This window comes from Diadema setosum, assembly GCF_964275005.1.
Source record: "Diadema setosum chromosome 20 unlocalized genomic scaffold, eeDiaSeto1 Scaffold_20_unloc_1, whole genome shotgun sequence".
Taxonomy (NCBI): domain Eukaryota; kingdom Metazoa; phylum Echinodermata; class Echinoidea; order Diadematoida; family Diadematidae; genus Diadema; species Diadema setosum.
The window spans coordinates 699163-718515 of record NW_027307649.1 but is presented as its reverse complement, the minus strand read 5'-3'; the positions used below and the strand labels follow the sequence as shown (position 1 = coordinate 718515).

Here is a 19353-nt window from a genome sequence, read left to right as displayed (position 1 = left end):
GTGAAGGGGGCTGTGCAAGCAGTGAGCCCTTAACTTGGTGTACAAAGATGTGGCAACAAAATGAAAGTGAAACCCAACCAACAAATGGAAAGTACAAAACATAATCATCAAAAAAAAAAAAAAAAAGAACAGAAAGGCAATATGTACTTTATAGGGGTGGATTGTACAAGCAGAAATCTAAAAGGGGGAGATGTATGCATACATGTATATACTTATACACATAAACACTAGCAAATACAAGTTGTGTGTGTACCCATCACTTTCATTTTATAATATACTCTATTCTATTCTTTTTATTGAAGTCAACTTGTGTATGCACACATAACACATATTGTACACTACTTTCATCGTAACAACTGTACATGTGTGTGCTATTTGCATTTCAGGAAACATGCAAAACATAATAGGACCATACACTTTTGTTTGATCAAGGAGGTGCTAGGCTCTCGTAGTACGTGCACTACTTCAGTTTGATATGTTGCTTTGGTCCAGACTCTGTTCTTAACCCGTTTCATACGGGAGCCTAGTGGCCTGTGTATAAAGTCTATTGGCATTTCAGAATTCAGTATGGAACGAGTTGATAGAGTGCTTTGTAATGTCCATATTTGTCTCATGTATATCTGCTATGACAGGTACTATAAACTGAATTCAGTCCTTTTGACTCTGCTTCTTTGCCCCCTTACCCAATATTTCCCTCATGTAGGACAATCAGCTGACCCTTCAGAGCATGCTGGTGTCACCCCACCTAGCTGACCTTCGACCCGAGGCTGACCTCTGGGCGTCGACCCTCAGACAGGTCGGAGATATGGTGGAGCTCTGGAGCGTTTGCCAGAAGAAGGTGACAAAATGCTTTACTGTCAATATTTCTGTGTGTTGCATGAAGAAAATCATGAATGAATGACTGTACTCCAATGTACATTGCTTTTACCATGTAGTATGAAGTATTTCACAAATAAGGTTTTATCCTTATGGTCAGTCACAAAATTGTAGCCAGCATGTGATCGAAAGTTCACTTACTGCCCTAAGTCCCTAGTTTTGCAATTTGATGTTCATTAATGAAATAACTGAAGAGAAAATGTGGTGTGATCAACATTAATATTAACATTTCATTTGTAAGGACATGCTACGTAATAACCCATCTGCAGAGGTCTATCTTAACAGTACGTGATAGATGAAGAGAAATACATTGTACCACTGAGTAATGGAGAGCAGCACTCATGCTTTCCTACAATCTACAACACATATGTCATGGTCTAGTGGTTTTGAGGCTTGACATGCAATATGCTAGTTCAGGGTCCAAATCTTTAATAATAACCTTTTCAATCCTGGAACAAAACATATCTTTATCCCCTTTATGTATCTTTAACATCTCACCTCTGTAGTCAGGAGTATAAGTGGGTAATTGCAAGGGTGTGAAAGGATTTTGTAAAATGATACTTTCCAAACCCTGGGGATCTGATGAGGAGCACTCTTAAGGTACATGTAGTAGAGATGGTGCCCACCACAATATGGACATGCAACACACACACAGACATACACTATCCAAGAGTTTGACTGAAAAGTTACTAGAAATAACTACAGGTGTATGTGCTATAGTTAAGCCTATGAATCCCAATCTTTACCTGTGTTGATATTCTCTCTCTTTGTGCATCAGTGGCTGTACCTGAGTCAGGTGTTCTCGGATGAGGCGGTCGGCGAGGCCCAGCCAGATCTCGGTCAGCTCTTTGAAATGGTGGACCAGAAGTACCAGGTGAGGTCGAGAGCCACAGGTACCAAAAGTGGCCTCCCATTATTTCTTTTCTTGAATAATTTGTGGAAGAGTTTTGGGGTATGGCTCCCTTGCTGCTCTATGTCCTGTCAACTCCAATTGATGGACCAGAAACAATTTCAAGTTGACCTAAAGCTGTGTCGCAAACTTGCTTTTTTTATGCCTCTGCCAACGAAGTGGCCGGAGGCATTATGTTTTCGGGTCATCCGTCCATCCGTCGCGTTTTGTTTTTGTCGATATCTCAAGAACCGTGTGGTGGTTTTACGTCAAACTTGGTATGAGGGTATATCCTGGGGGGATAATACTTTGTTTGGATTTTAGGGTCACGAGGTCAAAGGTCAAAGGTCACAGGTTATTGTTATAATGATAACTGTATCGTAGCCTTCTTGTGTAGTCATATAACAGAGTACACTCATATAATGTCAAATGTACATGCACAACATGTGTAGTTTGTGATTTAAAGATAATTTTGAAGTTAAAATTTATAATGTTCAAATACTTTTCTTTTGAATGTTGTAATTGCTTAATTTTAGTGATTACGATAACATGCGTATGTATACACAGCGGAGTGTAAATGTAGAACGCTCCTGACACTTGTTTGATGGTATGCTTGCAGGAGTTCATTACAAGTGTGGTGGCAGATCCAAAAGTGCTGTCAATCCTCAACAAGAGAAAAGGAACCAAAGGTTACCGAGAGCTCCAGGGGGACGTACTGGCAGAGCTCTTGAAATTTCTCACCAAGACACAGGTAAGTGCTACTTGTACAGTGTGGATCAAACTCAGGAAAATATTCTTGTTGTTGTTTTGTGTGTGTGTGTGTCTCTGTCTCTGCCTTGGTGTGGGCATGTAGGTGTCTGTAAATGTGTGTGTCTGTCTATTTGTCTTGATGAATGCATGTGTGTGCCTCTTAATTAATTAGACTTTTTATGCAGGCTGAATATTTGGCTCAGAGTTTTAGAAAGTTGACTATTAAAAGTAAGACATGGAATCAGGTAGATGTATATCTTAACCCTCTAGCTTTATGACAGAACTGCATCTATTAGTTGAATTAATTGTAAAAAGAAATTGTGTTCTGCCCTGATCGTAATATGTTATTGATGGATATTTAAAATCATGCATGATTATCAGTTGTTTTGTTTGATTTAGAATGTGCATGTGGTTTTAGTGTAAGAGCACCCTCTAATGCCCTCTAAAGCATACCAGGTAAAGATCTCAATACTTGACAATTTAGATGCATAACAGTGGTTGTAGGACACTTCTTCTGATAGAGATGATGATGACAGTACTGATAATTGTGAGGGTTGTGATGATGATAGTGTACTATTAGCTGTGATGATGATGAATACTTGACCTCCTTCTTCTAAAAGCAGTGAGGAATAGTGGTAGTGATGATGCTGATGATAATGATACTGATGATGTTAACGGTTTTAACATTGATGATAATAGTGACTGTTGGTAGTGGTGATGAAGTAATAATGTTGATAATGATGATGGTGATGATAGGATGATGTTGATAATGATGATGGGGATGGCAAGGATGATGATGATGATGGTAATGATGATGACATTGAAGACGATGATGATGATGGTGACGGTAAGGGTGATGATGATGAGGAGGATGGTGACAATGAGGTTGATGACAATGATGGTGACGATAATGGTGGTGATGATGAGGATGATGATAATAAAGAGGAGAATGGGAAGGAATACTTACTGTATCTATTCTTTCCTTGCAGGAGGAGATTATGACCAACCTTGACCCGTTCTCGGCTACCAACTTCTCCCTGGCAACGGCCCGCCACAAGTACCCACGACTCTGTTTCCTCAGCGACCACGAGCTGGTCGACCTCTTCTCCGTGTCGCGAGACAGGCCCAAGTGGATCCCCCACGTGAGGGCGCTCTTTCCGGGAGTCCGTAATCTGGACTTCGAGGCACCAACCAACACAAGCAGCACTGGAATGGGCACTGCCTTTGATATGCTGATGAATGGTGAGATCTCTATTATCCAGAACTCCTTTCTAGAGTGAATTTCTGGACTTTGCAAGATGTTATAGTGTTTGTGAAGAAAGACAAGCACATTGCTGCTTGCTTAGATCTCACATAATATCTGTGCTGCTCAATTTTAGATTCTCGATCTGGTAGTACTCATGGTATGGGAGAGTACAAAATTTCATGTTTTGACATTTTTTCCATCCATATATTGAATATCTATATGGCCTAACTTGAAGAAATGCAAATGTATTTCTCTTAAATCAAACATTCTAACAAATTAGCTTGTTGTATGAGGCTAAGCTAACACATAAGATGTTTTTAACTTTGTACTCATTTTTTATTGTCTAATACGGTATACATTGTATGTTATAAATGTATACAACTTGTAGTTAGGGGAGATATTCTGTCATTTTTCTTCAAACAGCCCTTCTAATGATTCTCTTATGTACCATTGATATTCTCCAACAGCGAAACACAAGTTTGAAGGTGAAAACTGATAGTCTAAGGGTGTTTGTTTTTGTTTTTACTTTTTATTAGGCTGGGTGATATTTTTGTGTTTGTTTTTCATATTTGTGGAGAAAAAAATTGTTGCATATCTTTTGTGAGATATTGGTGTTTTGAATTTCTCAACGGTGCTCCTTCAACTCTGCGGGGTCTTTCTCTAAAGGGACAGTGGTTGCTATAAGAGGGCAATTTGAGGATTGGTGCTGTTAGCTGCATCATTATGCCTTGTTTTGTTGTCTGCCCTGTAGCTGTTCAGGACAGGCTAAGGGTGTGAGCAATAGGTGTGTTTTGTTGGTGGTGGTGAACAGACAGACTTTCTGGAAATGTTGGTGTTTCTCGTGTTTGGTTCTTCTCCTTTTTTATTCTATTTTTATTTTTATTTTATTTTTTTCTGGAGGGCTTTCTGTCAGTTTTACATTTGTATTTCCCCTCTGTTTCTATGTGACAGCTGGTTGAGGGATACATCAAGTGACAAAATAAAAAAAAAAATTAGCTGTTTTTGTTGATTTGAAAATGCATTTGGGACAAGTGTGTAGGGAGATCTATTTTGGTTTATATGTTTTAGTACAGGATGCGTTTGACTGTTTGTTTTCTGAATTTCTGTATGCTGTCACAAATCATTTGCTTTGAAATTTAGAGTGTTCTGTAATAGTCAGGGGATGCCAGTTTTATCGCGAAAGCATGCATTCAGGCCAGTTGATCAAATTTCAAGGTCTTTTTGAGAGTGAAAACACTCCTACACTGTAGTAGATTTTCAGACTGTCATACAGTGTGATTGGCATCCTTACGTGTAAAGGATACATTGCAAGATTATTTTCTTCCCCCCTTTTTGTTTATTGATGTAGATATTGAATGTAGTACAGTCAACCTTACCTATGTAAGTTGAATCTATTTGGACTGGTGAAATAGCTTCGACTTAGAGAAAATTCGACTTCGGATATGAGGAACTAAAATCAATAGACTATAAAGAGGAGAGGACTTGAAAAGTCCTTTGACTTAGGCAATTATTTGACTTATGTGAGGTTGACTTCAGCAAAGTTGACTGTATTAAGATTTTTTGCAATGCATTTGTTAAAAGTGTTCATCTAAATCTGTTTCTGAAACTTTACTCAGCTGACAAGCTGCAAGTGACAGCTGTGGAAGGTTCGCTCGGTGAGCGGCTGAGCCTCCTCTCACCCCTCACAGCCAAATCCTCCCCACCCGTCTGGCTGGCCTGCCTAGAGAATTGCCTCAAAACCACCCTGGGCAACCTGCTACACTCGTGTCTGGAATCAAGACTAAGAGAAGGTATGCTGCTTCATTTGTAATTAAATATAAATTTTCATTATGAATGAAAAATAAAATTTATTCATTTTTTTAACTGCCAATTTTGTAATTCATTGTGACAATCTGTCTAAAATTTACAGATATTATAGAGGTTTCATGGAATGTCATACAGTGTACTTTGCTTAACATATGACATGTCTTATTTTGCTTAACAAATTTGACACATGACATACAAATCTTAACAAATACAAAGTGTATGCTAAAAGAAATTTTGATAACAATCTATATTTTCTCTTTTGTACATCAACACGTGCATCTGCTTTGTGCTTGTATGCGATAATGACATCAGGTTTTCATTGTGCAATAGTACATTGCATGCACTGCCATGAGTATTTTCTAGCACATAGTATACATTGTTATAATGATAGCAATTATCATATTGAAAATATCCTTACTTTCAGCATTTCTGGCATTATAATCAATGATAGTGTTGCAGCAGTTCTGCAGCCAGTTTTGTCATTGTCATCATCATCATCAACATCGTCATCATCATCATCATCATCATCATCATCATCATCATCATCATCATCTTCATCGTAATCATTTTTTCCACAACTATTAAAGCCCAAAGAAAGTTCTGGTATGCCTGCAAAATGTGAACGTGTGCCTAGGAAATGTGCGGAATAACGCTGTAATAACAAGATATTCGATGGGTAACGACGAAAATGGGAAATATTAACCAAAAACGTTCAGTCTCAGAACTTACCCGAACGGGGTCAGGCTAGACTCGGACTCGGGGATAACTCGGTCTCGCTGTGCTTGACGGCAGGATGAGTTGTATTGGTTGTCCCTCTGGATTGTACAGCGTTGTACTATGCATATGGGAGCGGCCTGTATAAACTACATTGTAGCGTTCTGGCTACTCGCAGTAATGGTCCGAGTTGTTACAACGCGCGCATCAAAAACCTCTTTGGCGCGCATGCAAAATTAGTGTGCGCCTCTCAAGCACCTCTAAAAGCAATCAAAGACGCTTGATAAACAACAACAAAAACTTCAAAGACCGCGCGTCTCAGCAACTGAGGTGATGTGCGTATTTAGGCTTGAGGACCGCGCGCTGTCCATTTGTTTTGTACAGGATTAGCACGCACTTTCCTGTCTGCTCATCAAGGCCTCGTTTGGTACCCGTAGTATAGAGTACTGATGAACATGGCGATCACGAACTGTGTGTAAATTGTCTGAAATAGGGTCGAGTTTTCCCTGAGACCGAGTTAGTCTGGAGCCTTCTGGAATAAAAGTCGGTCTACCGAATAAAAGTCGGTCTACCGAATAAAAGTTGGTCTACCGACTTTTATTATTTTTCTCAAAATACTCCAAAACAACTCATCATTCCGGCAAACCGCGTCAGCCAGGTAAGTTTCTTTGTAGACTCTGTCGATATATTGCAAGCAAATATGAAATGGTGTCAGACGGGTTCTCAGGCCCTTACCAGAACTTAGTTTTCACTTTAAAAGTGTGAGAAATGATACTAAAATTAAAATTGGGTTTGTTATCATCATCATCATCATCATATTTCAAGGCCTGACACCCACCAGCATCTTGGACGAGTTGCAGACCCTGGAGGATAACCCGTCGGCCGACCCAGACGAGCAGGCCCAGCTCAAGAAGGCCGTCCGCACCAGCTTCTCCGACTGGCTGCTGCGGTTCCCCACCCAGTGCGTCGTCACCGGGGAGGGGGTCCTCTGGAGCCGGGAGGTGCAGCCGGTGGTCCGGGAGGGCGATGCGAAGCACCTCACTCAGATCAGGTATGATGCTTTCACCCCCGACTGTGCTTTGATTGCTCATGGGTTCATCTCCAGGTGTCTTTTTATCCTCATCAGTCCAGATATTCTGAAATTTAAAAGTACATCTTATCATGATTTCCCTCATTTTCATACAAACTTACACCTGAGTGGTTTTGCATAATTTTCTAATGTTCAACTTACCATTTCTGCAAATTTGAAGGTGTGCTGTCACTGATGTAAAAAAAAAGTTTGTAAAAATATGATAAATGTATTTTAAGAAAACAATACCTCAGTTGCAAATCTTAGAAATGATAGGATGATAGTGCAGTAAAGCATGTCTCTCTCTTTATTTGCTACATCGTATGTGCGTTTATTGGTTGTATTTCTAGAGCAGCAGTAGTATGGTGATATTACAATTCTAAAGTTTAAACATTTCTTAGTTGCTGTGCCATAGATGACACACCAAAAATGTCCTGAATTTTGGGGTTTTCAGATTAGCACACTGAGAGTTAATCTGACATTCGTACAAGCCTCCTGGTTATTGTCTTGCCCACTTTGTCAGTTCATTTCTCATATAATGTTCATTTGGGTGGTGTATGTATAGATTTTGATATACAATGTAGTGTGACTACAGTGTGTGTACAATTGTATGTAGTATAACTGAATATAAATTGTTCTATCTGTCTGTTTAGTGTGTTTGAACTTTTAATGTGTTCAATACACCAGTAGATGTTGACACCTAGACTGGAGACTGGATCGAAAGTTGACCATGGATGGTTATTCTTGTAATTCCAGTCATAGTTGTCATGAAGTACATAAATATGTTCAATACTGCACTGTCATAATTAGTGGATATTGACTGATTGATTGATGGATGGATGGATGGATGGATGGAGTGTGTGATTGATTGATTGATTGATTGATTGATTATTGATTGATTGATTGATTGATTGACTGACTGACTGACTGACTGACTGACTGACTGATTGATTGATTGATCGATTGATTGATTTATCGATTGATTGATTGATTGATTTATCGATTGATTGATTGATTGATTGATTGATTGATTGATCGATTGATTGATTGATTGATTGATTGATTGATCCCTATTGCAGAGACCATCTCCAGAAGCGACTGGAGCAGTACAGCTCCATCCTGAGGGACCACTGCTACAACCAGGCCTCCTCAGACTCCAAGGTCCGTCTCCAGATCCTGCTCTCTTCCCTCATTGAACAGGGCATGCACCACCGGGACATCGTGGAGGGTGAGTGTTCAAGCCTCTTCCTAATCTTGTCATGGCATTTCACAGTATCACCCTCCCCAAATGGTCAGCATGCACAGATTCAAGGTGTAATTATGATTAAAGTGAGGGCAGCGGCTTTCTTATGCAAATTATCTAATGTCCATGATATTTGATCCGTAGATGTCACTTGGCAAGAGGGTAGTGTTCATATCAAATTTGTTTGAATATTTCTAGCTTTTTATTCCTGATATGTTTTCTGTAAATGCCTCCTGCACCTTCCAGACCCCTCAGAATAGCGGACCATAAATTATAACAGTTAAATGGAATAATATGAATATACATGTATATGATAATGAAAGCATTGAAAAGTAGAGGAGGGAATCTATATAAAGGTGATTTCAATTTTGCGAAATGCTTTCTTCAACTGCAGGTCTCTTGAAGAAGAGTGAGCTGTCAGACAGTGACTTTGACTGGTGTCGCGTGCTCCGCTATCAGATGGACATCAAAGAGGTTCTCTGCGCCCAGACCGTGGTCGACCAGGATGCCGAGTCGGGGAGGAAGAGTGAGGCCTCGAAGTCGATAATGACCACAACCGATGACGCCTCCATGACCACAGAGAGATTGGCCACTCGAGGTGAATATTAGAGGGCGCTCTTCATTTGGTGTTGTCAAGTGCCGTATGTAAAGAGAGTCTGGCCAACTGCTAAATTGAATGCTACACTGTATGTTGTTACTCAGCGTACGTGTATTACCCATTAGAGGGTTAGCGTGTACGCTCAGACATCATAAAGCAAGCCGAATGAGGGGTAGTGAACAATGGGCATTGTGTGTGAGCACACTTTGGCAGCGACATGGCTCCATGAAGATCCCAAGACCAGGGGGCATTTCATGAAGCTTTTTGTCTGACAAACTTGTCAGATAAATTTGCTCTCAGCCAATCAGATACAAGGATTTCAGTAGCTTATAACAATTTGTCAGAAAAAATTTCTGACAAAATGCTTCTTGAAATACCCCCCTAGATTTGACCAATCGCAGGCTTCAAAACTCATAAGCCAAAAACCGAGCTGGCCAGACTCTCTTTATATACATGTAAGGCACCGTGTGTTGTTTATCACAATGTATTGTGTATAGATAAAGATTTGCCAAGCAGAATCTTGGGAAATTGCTTGTGATTTTCCCCAGACTTTTGCTTTACTTCCTAGTTGTGGAAACAATATGAAGGAGCAGTGTGCACAAAAATGTAGATTTGTAGAGCACAGTATGTTTAATGATGAATGGTCTCAAGTGGATGTAAGGTTCTTCTCGTTCTGTAATCTCATTTTCTCACTGAAAATGCATTCTTTTATCAGAACCAAACTAGTGCTTGTCACGAGGTCATTATGATAACTGCCTTTTGGGGAATCTTAGTAAAAAGACTTTGAGGGACTTTTTGAGTGTTGTTATAGAAAGCAGCTACCAGGCAAAGCTACAATGTATACTCAGAATCACACACTGTGGAACGAAGTACCCGGTATATTATATTCAACTTGTTAGAATTCAGGACTCAAACTTTGCATCTGTGTTTTCAGAAGCTGGGCTGGGACCGAGGACACGGACCATTACAGGTACAGGGTTTGCCTTTGGGCCCCTGAAAGTGACCCAGCTGGGGGCCTCCTTCTCCTATGACCATGAGTACCTTGGCCCTGCCCCCTGCCTGGTGGCCACCCCTCTCACTGACCGCTGCCACCTCGGCCTGACCACCGCCATGCGTCAGAGACAGTGTGGGACGGTCATCGGTCCCGCTGGAGTGGGCAAGAGTGAGACCATCAAAGATCTCGCCAGGGTGAGATTTTTTTTTCATCAAAATCACATTTTTGGTGCATTTGTTTACATCATATTACATGTCATTTGCCATACAACATGAAAATATGTCAGCTACTCTACATTGTACATACAGTATGTCCTAGTGTATTTGAATTGCACAAAAATTACATGTACAGGTGTATGTTGAACTCTTGGTGTGTCCTGTATGATTAATATGCCTCCTGCTAATTAACCATTGAATTGAAAGATACGGTCTGTAAGGTACAAACTGTAGCTTGAACTTGATGACTTGGCTAAAGTTTCTTACATAAAAGGCCAGTTCTAATAGTAAATTTAATATATGTACACTACATTATGTATGTCATGCTCTTAGCGTGCGCTATTGCTTATCATTTCCGTTTCTGTAATGATCATTATACTTTACATTTTCTTGAGTTAGGGTCTGTAATGGAACATTTGAAGGCCTGAAAAAGAATACACATAGAGGAGACTGTATGAAATAAAAAGACTGAGAAGGAATAACTTTGAGTGTGCCCAAAAATCACTTGAACACAGTAACAACTTTGTATACATGTTGCTCAGTAGTCTTTTTTTCTCTTGTTTAGTGATGCAGTCTTTTTACTCTGATACAGTAAGATGAAACAAGAGTATTCAAGATGAGAAGGATTTTAGTTGATAGAGACTGTTGTAGATATGCTCCTTGCCATTAGAGGAGCTGTTTTTCAGTGACCATGGACTGTGAATCACAAGGTCTCTGATTCAAGTCACCTGGCTGCAGTGGTTGTACCTCTCAGCAAGGCACTGTATGCTGATTGCCTAGTCTTACGGAGATTACTTTTGGCAGTCTGTCCCGTTGTTACTTGCTTGTTACAAGCACTCATTAAAACAAACCGGTTTAATTCAGTTTAGTTCATTCAGTTCAGTTCAGTTCAATTCAATTCAATTCAGTTCAATTCAATTCAATTCAATTCAATTCAATTCAATTCAATTCAATTCAATTCAATTCAATTCAATTCAATTCAATGCAGTGCAATGCAATCCAATTCAATTCAATTCAATTCAATTCAATTCAACTATATCATATTCAATTAGAACTAAATTATTAATTTATGTTTGTAATGTTTTGTCCAGTTCATGGGTCAAAATCTGATGACCTTTGACTGTGCAGTGGACACCAGTATTGAGATTGCCAGTCAGCTGCTGTGTGGGGCTGTCCAGAGTGGCTCGTGGGTTCTCTTTGACAATGCCGACAGGCTGACACATGGTAAGCGCTTCAAACGGTTGAATTTTAGTGCTGTGTAATCTTCCTTGATACTAATTTTAAAATACCATGCACTATTGCTTGTCTATGCTGTAGCAGAAAACGCTATTGTTTGGTAGCGTTATATTGCTGTTGTTATTAGTGTACTAGATGAGTCTTATACTGACCAACCCATGCACCAATATGGACATTCATGGGATGGTGACCTCTACATGTTCAAAGAAATGAGTCATTAGTGTGCAATATTGTATATGCCATATATTTAACTAGTCCAATTTTTCGTGTATCGCGACTTCCCAATAATTTCGCAAGCGGTTAAATTTGCGACTGTGGAGTACAGTGATAGAGTGTACATTGTAAGCATGGGGATGTTGCATTCATATCTCAATCAAAGTTGATAATTTCAAGTGTTGTTAAATTTGGGAATGGCACCCAATTCACAAAATTCGTGAAAATAAAAACCTTGCAAAATAGACAGCATATACAGTATACTTCATGATGAGAGCTAGACTGGAGGTATCAAAGCAGCCCACACAATACTCATTCTAACCTCCGGTAATTGAAATATGCGGCAGTCATTCCAGGATCTCAATATGATTGCATTCATGATGACTAGTTTCCATGTCTAAAGTGCATCAGTGAAGTATTTTTGTGGCGGTGATGGAAAGTTGGTGTGGTCTGGAAAGTTGGTGGGCATTCTTTCTCTTTAGTCTGATGAAATGGCCTATCTCTGTTATGTGTATTTTGTGCTTGTGACTTTATTGCAGGTCTGATGGCTGTCGTAAGCCAACAGCTGGAGTACCTGTGCCACGCCTACCAAATCCTGCAAGCCACCAGCTCTCTGTACAACAACAAGGGAACCAGCAAGCATGATTACAAGGTTGGACTGGTTCTCTCTTTGTTACCTCCCTCTCCTGAGCTTTGATCTAAAGGCTGAATGAACAAAAATGTATTCTGGGGCTAGCAGGAGACTGCTAGCTGAAAATTTTATCAACAAACAAGTCTCAAATGCTTTCACCTTCCAGTCGTTATTGGTAACATCTCTACTATGCTGTCCTAGGCTCTATTTTTTGCATCATTATGAACGCTTTGGGATGCTACAACACTTCTGTTGTAGCCCCCAAAATTATCTTTCCTGTCATGATATGAGGTACATGTACATGTACACTTCGTAGTGTCTCTCTGCTGGCCACAAGGCAATAACATACCCCGTTGGTTGAGAATGGTGGAAAACGAAAACAGCTCCAGACTGGTGAATTGTACATTTTCAATGCATTAATGCTGTACCTAGGTAATAATTTTTTCCTCATGAGTACGGTACATGTACAAACTTTGTATAAGAAACCATGAAGTTCAACTGCAGCATTCATGCTCAGAACGTTTGTCATTGTCGAAATACGACGACACTCAACCTTTTCATCCCCCCATCCCCCGCCTCGTTTCAATAATTTGGTTGATTTGAAGTAAAGACTATGTACCACTCCATAAAGCGTGATTTAATGCAATGAATTGAAACATGACCAAACATTGTCACACAGGTGCCAAAGACGAGCCCCAGGAGACGCCACTCCCTGACCACCCTGCACTCCTACCAGGTGAGGGAGGAGCAGCATGGACGACGCCCTACCACCTTCCCCGGGGACCCACAGGTGAGCCATCATGGGTCATCCATCAGTCTGTGATGACATCTTGCCTTATATCGACTGCAGACCCTCGTAATATAAAGCTCAGCACTCTCTTGCCAACGGTTGCAGTGTAATGTTGAGGAACATTGACCAATCAGTATCATTTTTTTTTTTTTTGGGGGGGGGGAATTGCTGTCATTAGTCACCATTCAATCAGCTATAATCACAGTCCTGTAGTGAGCCTGGGATGTCATTTTTGTCTCTACTTTGTTTTGTTTTGTTTGCTTATTTAATTGTTTGTTTTTACTGTAGCCACTTACCATTTGACTTCATCACCTGTATTAATATCACAGGGGGTTATCTTGGGTAGATATTAAAACACAATTCTATGTTTAGATAGTAACAGTCAGTCTAAAGCAGAGTATTGAAGTGCAGGAGCAAATTTTTGAACTTTTTACATGTATCAAATCTGGATGGTGTTGCAATGTACTGGCAAGTTTCCATTTCAAAGCCTTTATATAACCTGCATGCATGCAATGGATAGAAACAAGGGCAGTGTCTCATCTCTCTCTCTCTTGTACTATCATTTCACTTGCTGTTGAATCCTGTATGTGCCCAGGCACATGGCTTAACTTGCCAAACTCTTTCTTCAGCATTTAATAATCCATCCAAACTTGACCTTGTTAAAAAGTAAGCTCACACAGGTGTAACAGTGGTCCTCATTCCGACAGGATGGCCATGGTATAAACAAACACAATGGAGATTACCACTAGTGGGATTAATAGGTAATCTCTATTCATTGATGATTGGTTTCCAGACATCTGTTCCAATCAGCATAGAAGGCACAGTAAGGGTTAGGAGCTTGCTGAGTTAGAAGACTTATCAAGAAGAATAGTGTGCCAATTACAATAATTATGTGTGGAGACAATGGAGAGACTGCATTTTCAGGTTCAGTGTGAAGACAGCGAGTGCAGATGTCATGATGAAGAGAGGTTGTGGTGTAAAGGAATCAGACATCTGCAATGAAAGTGCACTATGTTTTATAAAAATATATCAATGTTGATTCTGATTCATCCAGGTAGTATGCTAAAGCGTGTAAATTAAATCTGGTTGACTGGACTTACTGGAATGTGAAAATCACGAACAGAACAGTTTCATGACTTGTCCAGGTCACTCCTTCATCTCTGTCTGGCTGGCGAGCATTTACCCGTGATGGTGAATGAGCGATGTTACTGCTTTTATTGTCAGACAGAGCTGAAAAAGTAACTCGCACAAGTCACAAAACTGTTCTCTCTGTGATTTTCACAAGTAAGTCCAGTCGATTTGATTTATACGCTTTTATTGGGAAAAAAGGGGTTGAGTTGACACTTTATCAAAACTTGGCTTTAGCTTCCTCTTATCCATTACTCCATATTTACATTTGTATAATGTATTTATGATGCACAACCATTTACACATTCAGACTTTATTCTTTCTTTCTTTGTTTCCATTTCATTTATTGATATGTTTTCCACTTGAAGGATGTATTCACAAAACAATTATTATTAAAAATATGAAATGTAACATCTCATGTCAAAGAGAGTGTGGATCAAAATGAGGCTTTAAATCTTTTATGAAGGTATGACCTTTCAGCCCAAATTGACACAATCCTACATACACACACACAGGCGAACTCTAACTGCATATCGTCGGTTGAGAATGATAAGGGCATTAAGTTGCCACTAAACCCATAGTGTTCGAGACAACTTAACGCCCTTCTCATTCTCAACAGACGATATATTGCTGAATCCAAATTTTTGTTTATGAATGACCAGGATGCAAGTCGGATGTCTCAGTTGGATGGCGTCCTAACGGATGAGGAGCCGGGTGAGGTGGGCCAGTTCGGCAGGCGTCGACACTCTGTCTCCAGGGCAGCCGGCCACGCCTCTGGCGACCACTACGATCTGGAGCCGGTGCCCCTCTTCACAGAGGTGCAGGGACCAGGTATGGATGATTTCAGTTGCTATCATCTCCCTCCTATCCATGTACAAATCATCAACATTGCAGCGCTAACAGAGTGTGGACTCATTGGTCAAAGTGTATATACATAATTGATTCAGTGCAACACAGGGGCTTTTATTTCTAAGGTTTCAGGAAAATAGAATTCTGATCATGGGGAATGTGTACTTGAAAACATTTTGCAGATTTGTGGAAGGTATGAGTTGGCCTATTTCCCTGGTTATTTATTGGCTGAAAGTACAGGTTTTGGCTTCAAGCTAGTAAATTTATTGTATGAATGAAGTGAAATTTTCTTGTTGATGTTGGGTATTTGTATAAAAATGCCTTTCTGCAACCACACAGTTACATTTACATAGGGTACTTCCAGAATTGTTTCTTGAGGCTATATCAATAAAATGAAGCCACCACTTCTGTCTAAAAGCTCTGATTGACTTCCTTCAGGCTTATACAGCCTGTACCAGTGGATTTGAGAAACCTCAAACAAATTTGTGCACTTCAGCCTAGAACTGTATGCTGTACTTACAATGAGCAATTACATGTAAACTTGCGATGGAATGGTTGCAAATTAACAAAATGTGTCTCTACACTGTAAGTTGAAGTGTTGTGTGTGTTTTTTGCATTATTTTACTAATTAATGTCATATTTAAATGCATATCCGTGTATTATAAGGAGTTCAAATAGTATCTTAACTGAGACTACTATCATACTCTCATATACAAGTATGCTTATGGTATGGGGTAAAAAAACACTATTAGTATTATAAGACTAACTAGCATACAGATATTCATGAGGTGTAGCTGGGTATGAAAGTGAGAAGTAACATCATTACATTTCATTTATTAAGTCTTTTCTTTTTAAAATCTGTTCTTCCAATTTTGATTTCACCAATCAACAGTTTATGGTTCATATTCGAAATGGCTTCGCTAAACTCCTACTCCTTGTTTGGAATGTGGATGATGTGCAAAATATGCATTCTGCTCAGTTACTCTCTCTTTAATATTTGAGTTAAAACTTGGCCCGGTGGCAATTTTCAAATTTCATTATTCATCGCTTTTGTCTTCACATCAGAAAAGAGAGCTGCGTCAAAACAAATACTTTGTCATGTTGCTTGCAGTAATTTCTCTTGTTAACAATAATTCATGATGAATGATAAAATAGAGTTATGGTTTTATGTGCTGCTCTGCATCTATTTGTGGTAAAAATATGATGCATCTTGAAATTCAACTACATTGTATTTATTTGATAGGAAGCTGATGGATTGATCAACCTACAGTAGTATAGATAAACAGATAATGCATTGATAGATAGCATGATAGAGAGAAAGTGAAAAGAGAGAGTAGACAATTCGGGAAGATTTTACTGTACAAGAGCCTGGCTACTGTTTAAGGATATGAATTATGTAGATCAAATGTGGCAGGCAACTCCCATGTGCAAGCAAAGTTTCGACAACTTGATAGATATTTACATTTATTTGTACCGAGACTAAGTACTAAAATTGTCAAAATCTTACTGTGATCACTGTCCCTCTGACAAGTTTAAGATTGTTAATGTTTTCCATATTCTGAAATTTGCTACAAAATCAGTATGGTGAATAAATCAGTACAGAAAATTAGCAGTAGGTAGAAGCATCTGGGCATATCTTAATTTGCGTTTGTCAAGATCGGACAGTGTGAGAACAGAAATGATATCATTCAGGCTTACAAATTGTTCAGTCATTTGAGTAATAGTTCTCTGTGTTGATGCATCTTTAAGGATGGCAATTAGAACAATACAAATTGCACATTTTTGTGTGTTCTTGCATAATTATGTGATTGTATCATAAGTAATCAAAACCAGAGATAAATCCTGCAGCATCATACATGGCTTGGCTTACAAATGACAAATGTGCAGTTTTGCTTCATCCATATCCATGTTTTCGATTTTATTGTTCTTTATATCTACAGTTATGTATGGAGGTTTGTACTACTCAGAATCGTCAACATATATTAAACTCTTGCATGCATTTCAGATTCTCCTACGCTTTTGATGCTCACAATGCATACATATATTTTGAAAAACTCACTCTTCATTTGGAGTGCATCATTGACCAGGTGTTATGTTTTCTTCAACTGCTCATTATAGCCTCTGTTTATTTATTTTTTTTCTCAACATAATTTGAAACTTTCCATTTTCGCTTTGCTAACCTTCACACATGGCATAGTTAATAATTAAGTAGGGTAATACTTTTTAATGTTCCTGCTTTCATATGCATCTATGAATCACAAAGTGCCACCATTAGATATAGAAATTATCGATCACTTTATAATCAATTGACACTATAAATTTCAATTTATTGCCTCATATAGTTCACTTCTTTGCATTTAGGCTGTGTCTGCAAGATAAGAATTAGGATTTTGATACACAATCACATTTTACATTAAACAAATGACTTACTTATGATAAGTCAATAAGGAACAGAATCTAACGTTTCAGAGAGTGTCTATTACCAAAAAGTGTCGATGTAGACTATCATTTTTATTGTCTTTGTAGATGTGCTGATTTGTGTTTGCATGACATCACCAAAATGACAAACAGACAAAATAATGTATCTCAGTTCCACATCTACCTACAGCCTCAAAACTTAAACTCTGTCCTTGTCTTGCCAAAGAAGGACTGTGCTGAATTACATGTACCGGTAAACACTCTCCATGAAAATCAACATGATGTAGATTTCTTATCTTTGCAGTCACAGACATAGTCATAGATTGTTACAGCTGTGCACTGTACATGTAGGTATATGGAGCTGCCATAATTATATCTTTTTCTTCTTTTTTTTTTTTAATACAGCTGCTACACCAAGAAAGCCATAATTCATTTTCGTTGCATTTTCGTTGCACCTCATTTGCATTTATCTTGCCAATGTCATTAGATTATGACCATTCCATTTTCAGCATCATCTGGAACAATATAGCTGAAGCTTTAGTTGTTTTTCATCTTTATGCTGCTTTTCATTAATTTCATTTTCTGTCAGCAATCAGCTACCGGTATCGGAATTCTTTTATTGAAAATTCCTCTTCAAGTGCTGTGCTGCTGATAAATTTGTAGACTGAAGTACCTATTTTTTTTTCATTCACATATTTCAACATGTAGAGTTGTAGTCAAGTAGTCAAATGCAGAACTGCTAGATTATCATTGTGAATGTATGTTTTGTTGTTTTCCATGAAAAATAAGAATAACGTCTTTTTGAGTTTTTTTTTCTTTTTTTTTTTTGCATTACCATACAATTTTTCAGTAGAAGATTTTGTGTTTTGAGGGTGGCAAGAAAACTCTTTCTTTGGAAGTCTTTCTTTGGAAAAAATGTATAATTTCATTTTTTTTTTTTTGTGGTTGTGAAATGGATGTAAGCATAATATTTAGAGGTAGACTTTTGGATGAGAATTTAGTTTAGTCCCTTCTGCTTTGTAGAGTTTTTGAAACTCACTGAAGTATTTGTGAGCTACAGAGTAGGCTTGACATGACATGAATGTTTAAAGTAAGGACCATTTGAAACTTGCTAGACTTCTAGAGCCTTTCTGCTACTATGAAGAAATATGATTTGCAAGTACATCCTTATCTCACGAGTATCTCTGTTTGGTTGATGCGGTGCAATGTATGGTAAAGGGTTCTGTCTTCTTCATTCATGTGTCGGAGTGTATGGTACATTGTACACTGCAATGGTTTCTTGGACTAGGGTACTGTGATCAACACTTGTGACTCAGTGTCAACTTTGTTATTAAATTAAATTGCACACTTTTCTGGACTTCAGGTACAAGCACTCTTTTATGGGTGGTCTGGTAATTCATTAAATATTGCACCTTAGCATAATATTGTATATCAAATGGTATCTGCGCAGTCTGAGTCATTGCTATACTGTTTTCCAGATCAGATGTCAAATGCCCACAGACACTTTTTTATCTTAAAAGAATTTATGGATTAAGAAAGCTCTAATAAACGTTGAAAATTCATATTTTTAATTCATTAACTAAAAATCTGAGACTGTATGACCTTATTTAAAAAGGGATCAACTCTAGAGAGCTAAATTTTGACAGTTTTGAACTGGAACCCCTTGCCCAAATATGTTGAATTGGCCG

General features: G+C 38.7%; 1 protein-coding gene across 1 annotated transcript in view; it reads left to right on the top strand.

Moving 5' to 3' along the window:
- The window catches only part of LOC140245658 (dynein heavy chain domain-containing protein 1-like), a 136235-nt gene that overhangs the window by 32743 nt on the left and 84139 nt on the right, over positions 1-19353 (top strand). The window contains exons 28-41 of the mRNA XM_072325204.1: positions 704-838; positions 1655-1750; positions 2385-2516; positions 3505-3757; positions 5378-5567; positions 7123-7332; positions 8430-8578; positions 8988-9191; positions 10126-10379; positions 11492-11624; positions 12389-12501; positions 13160-13270; positions 15061-15229; positions 17188-17199. Of these exons, the coding sequence (XP_072181305.1) occupies positions 704-838; positions 1655-1750; positions 2385-2516; positions 3505-3757; positions 5378-5567; positions 7123-7332; positions 8430-8578; positions 8988-9191; positions 10126-10379; positions 11492-11624; positions 12389-12501; positions 13160-13270; positions 15061-15229; positions 17188-17199 (2161 nt within the window). The remainder of the gene's footprint in view (positions 1-703; positions 839-1654; positions 1751-2384; positions 2517-3504; positions 3758-5377; positions 5568-7122; positions 7333-8429; positions 8579-8987; positions 9192-10125; positions 10380-11491; positions 11625-12388; positions 12502-13159; positions 13271-15060; positions 15230-17187; positions 17200-19353) is intronic.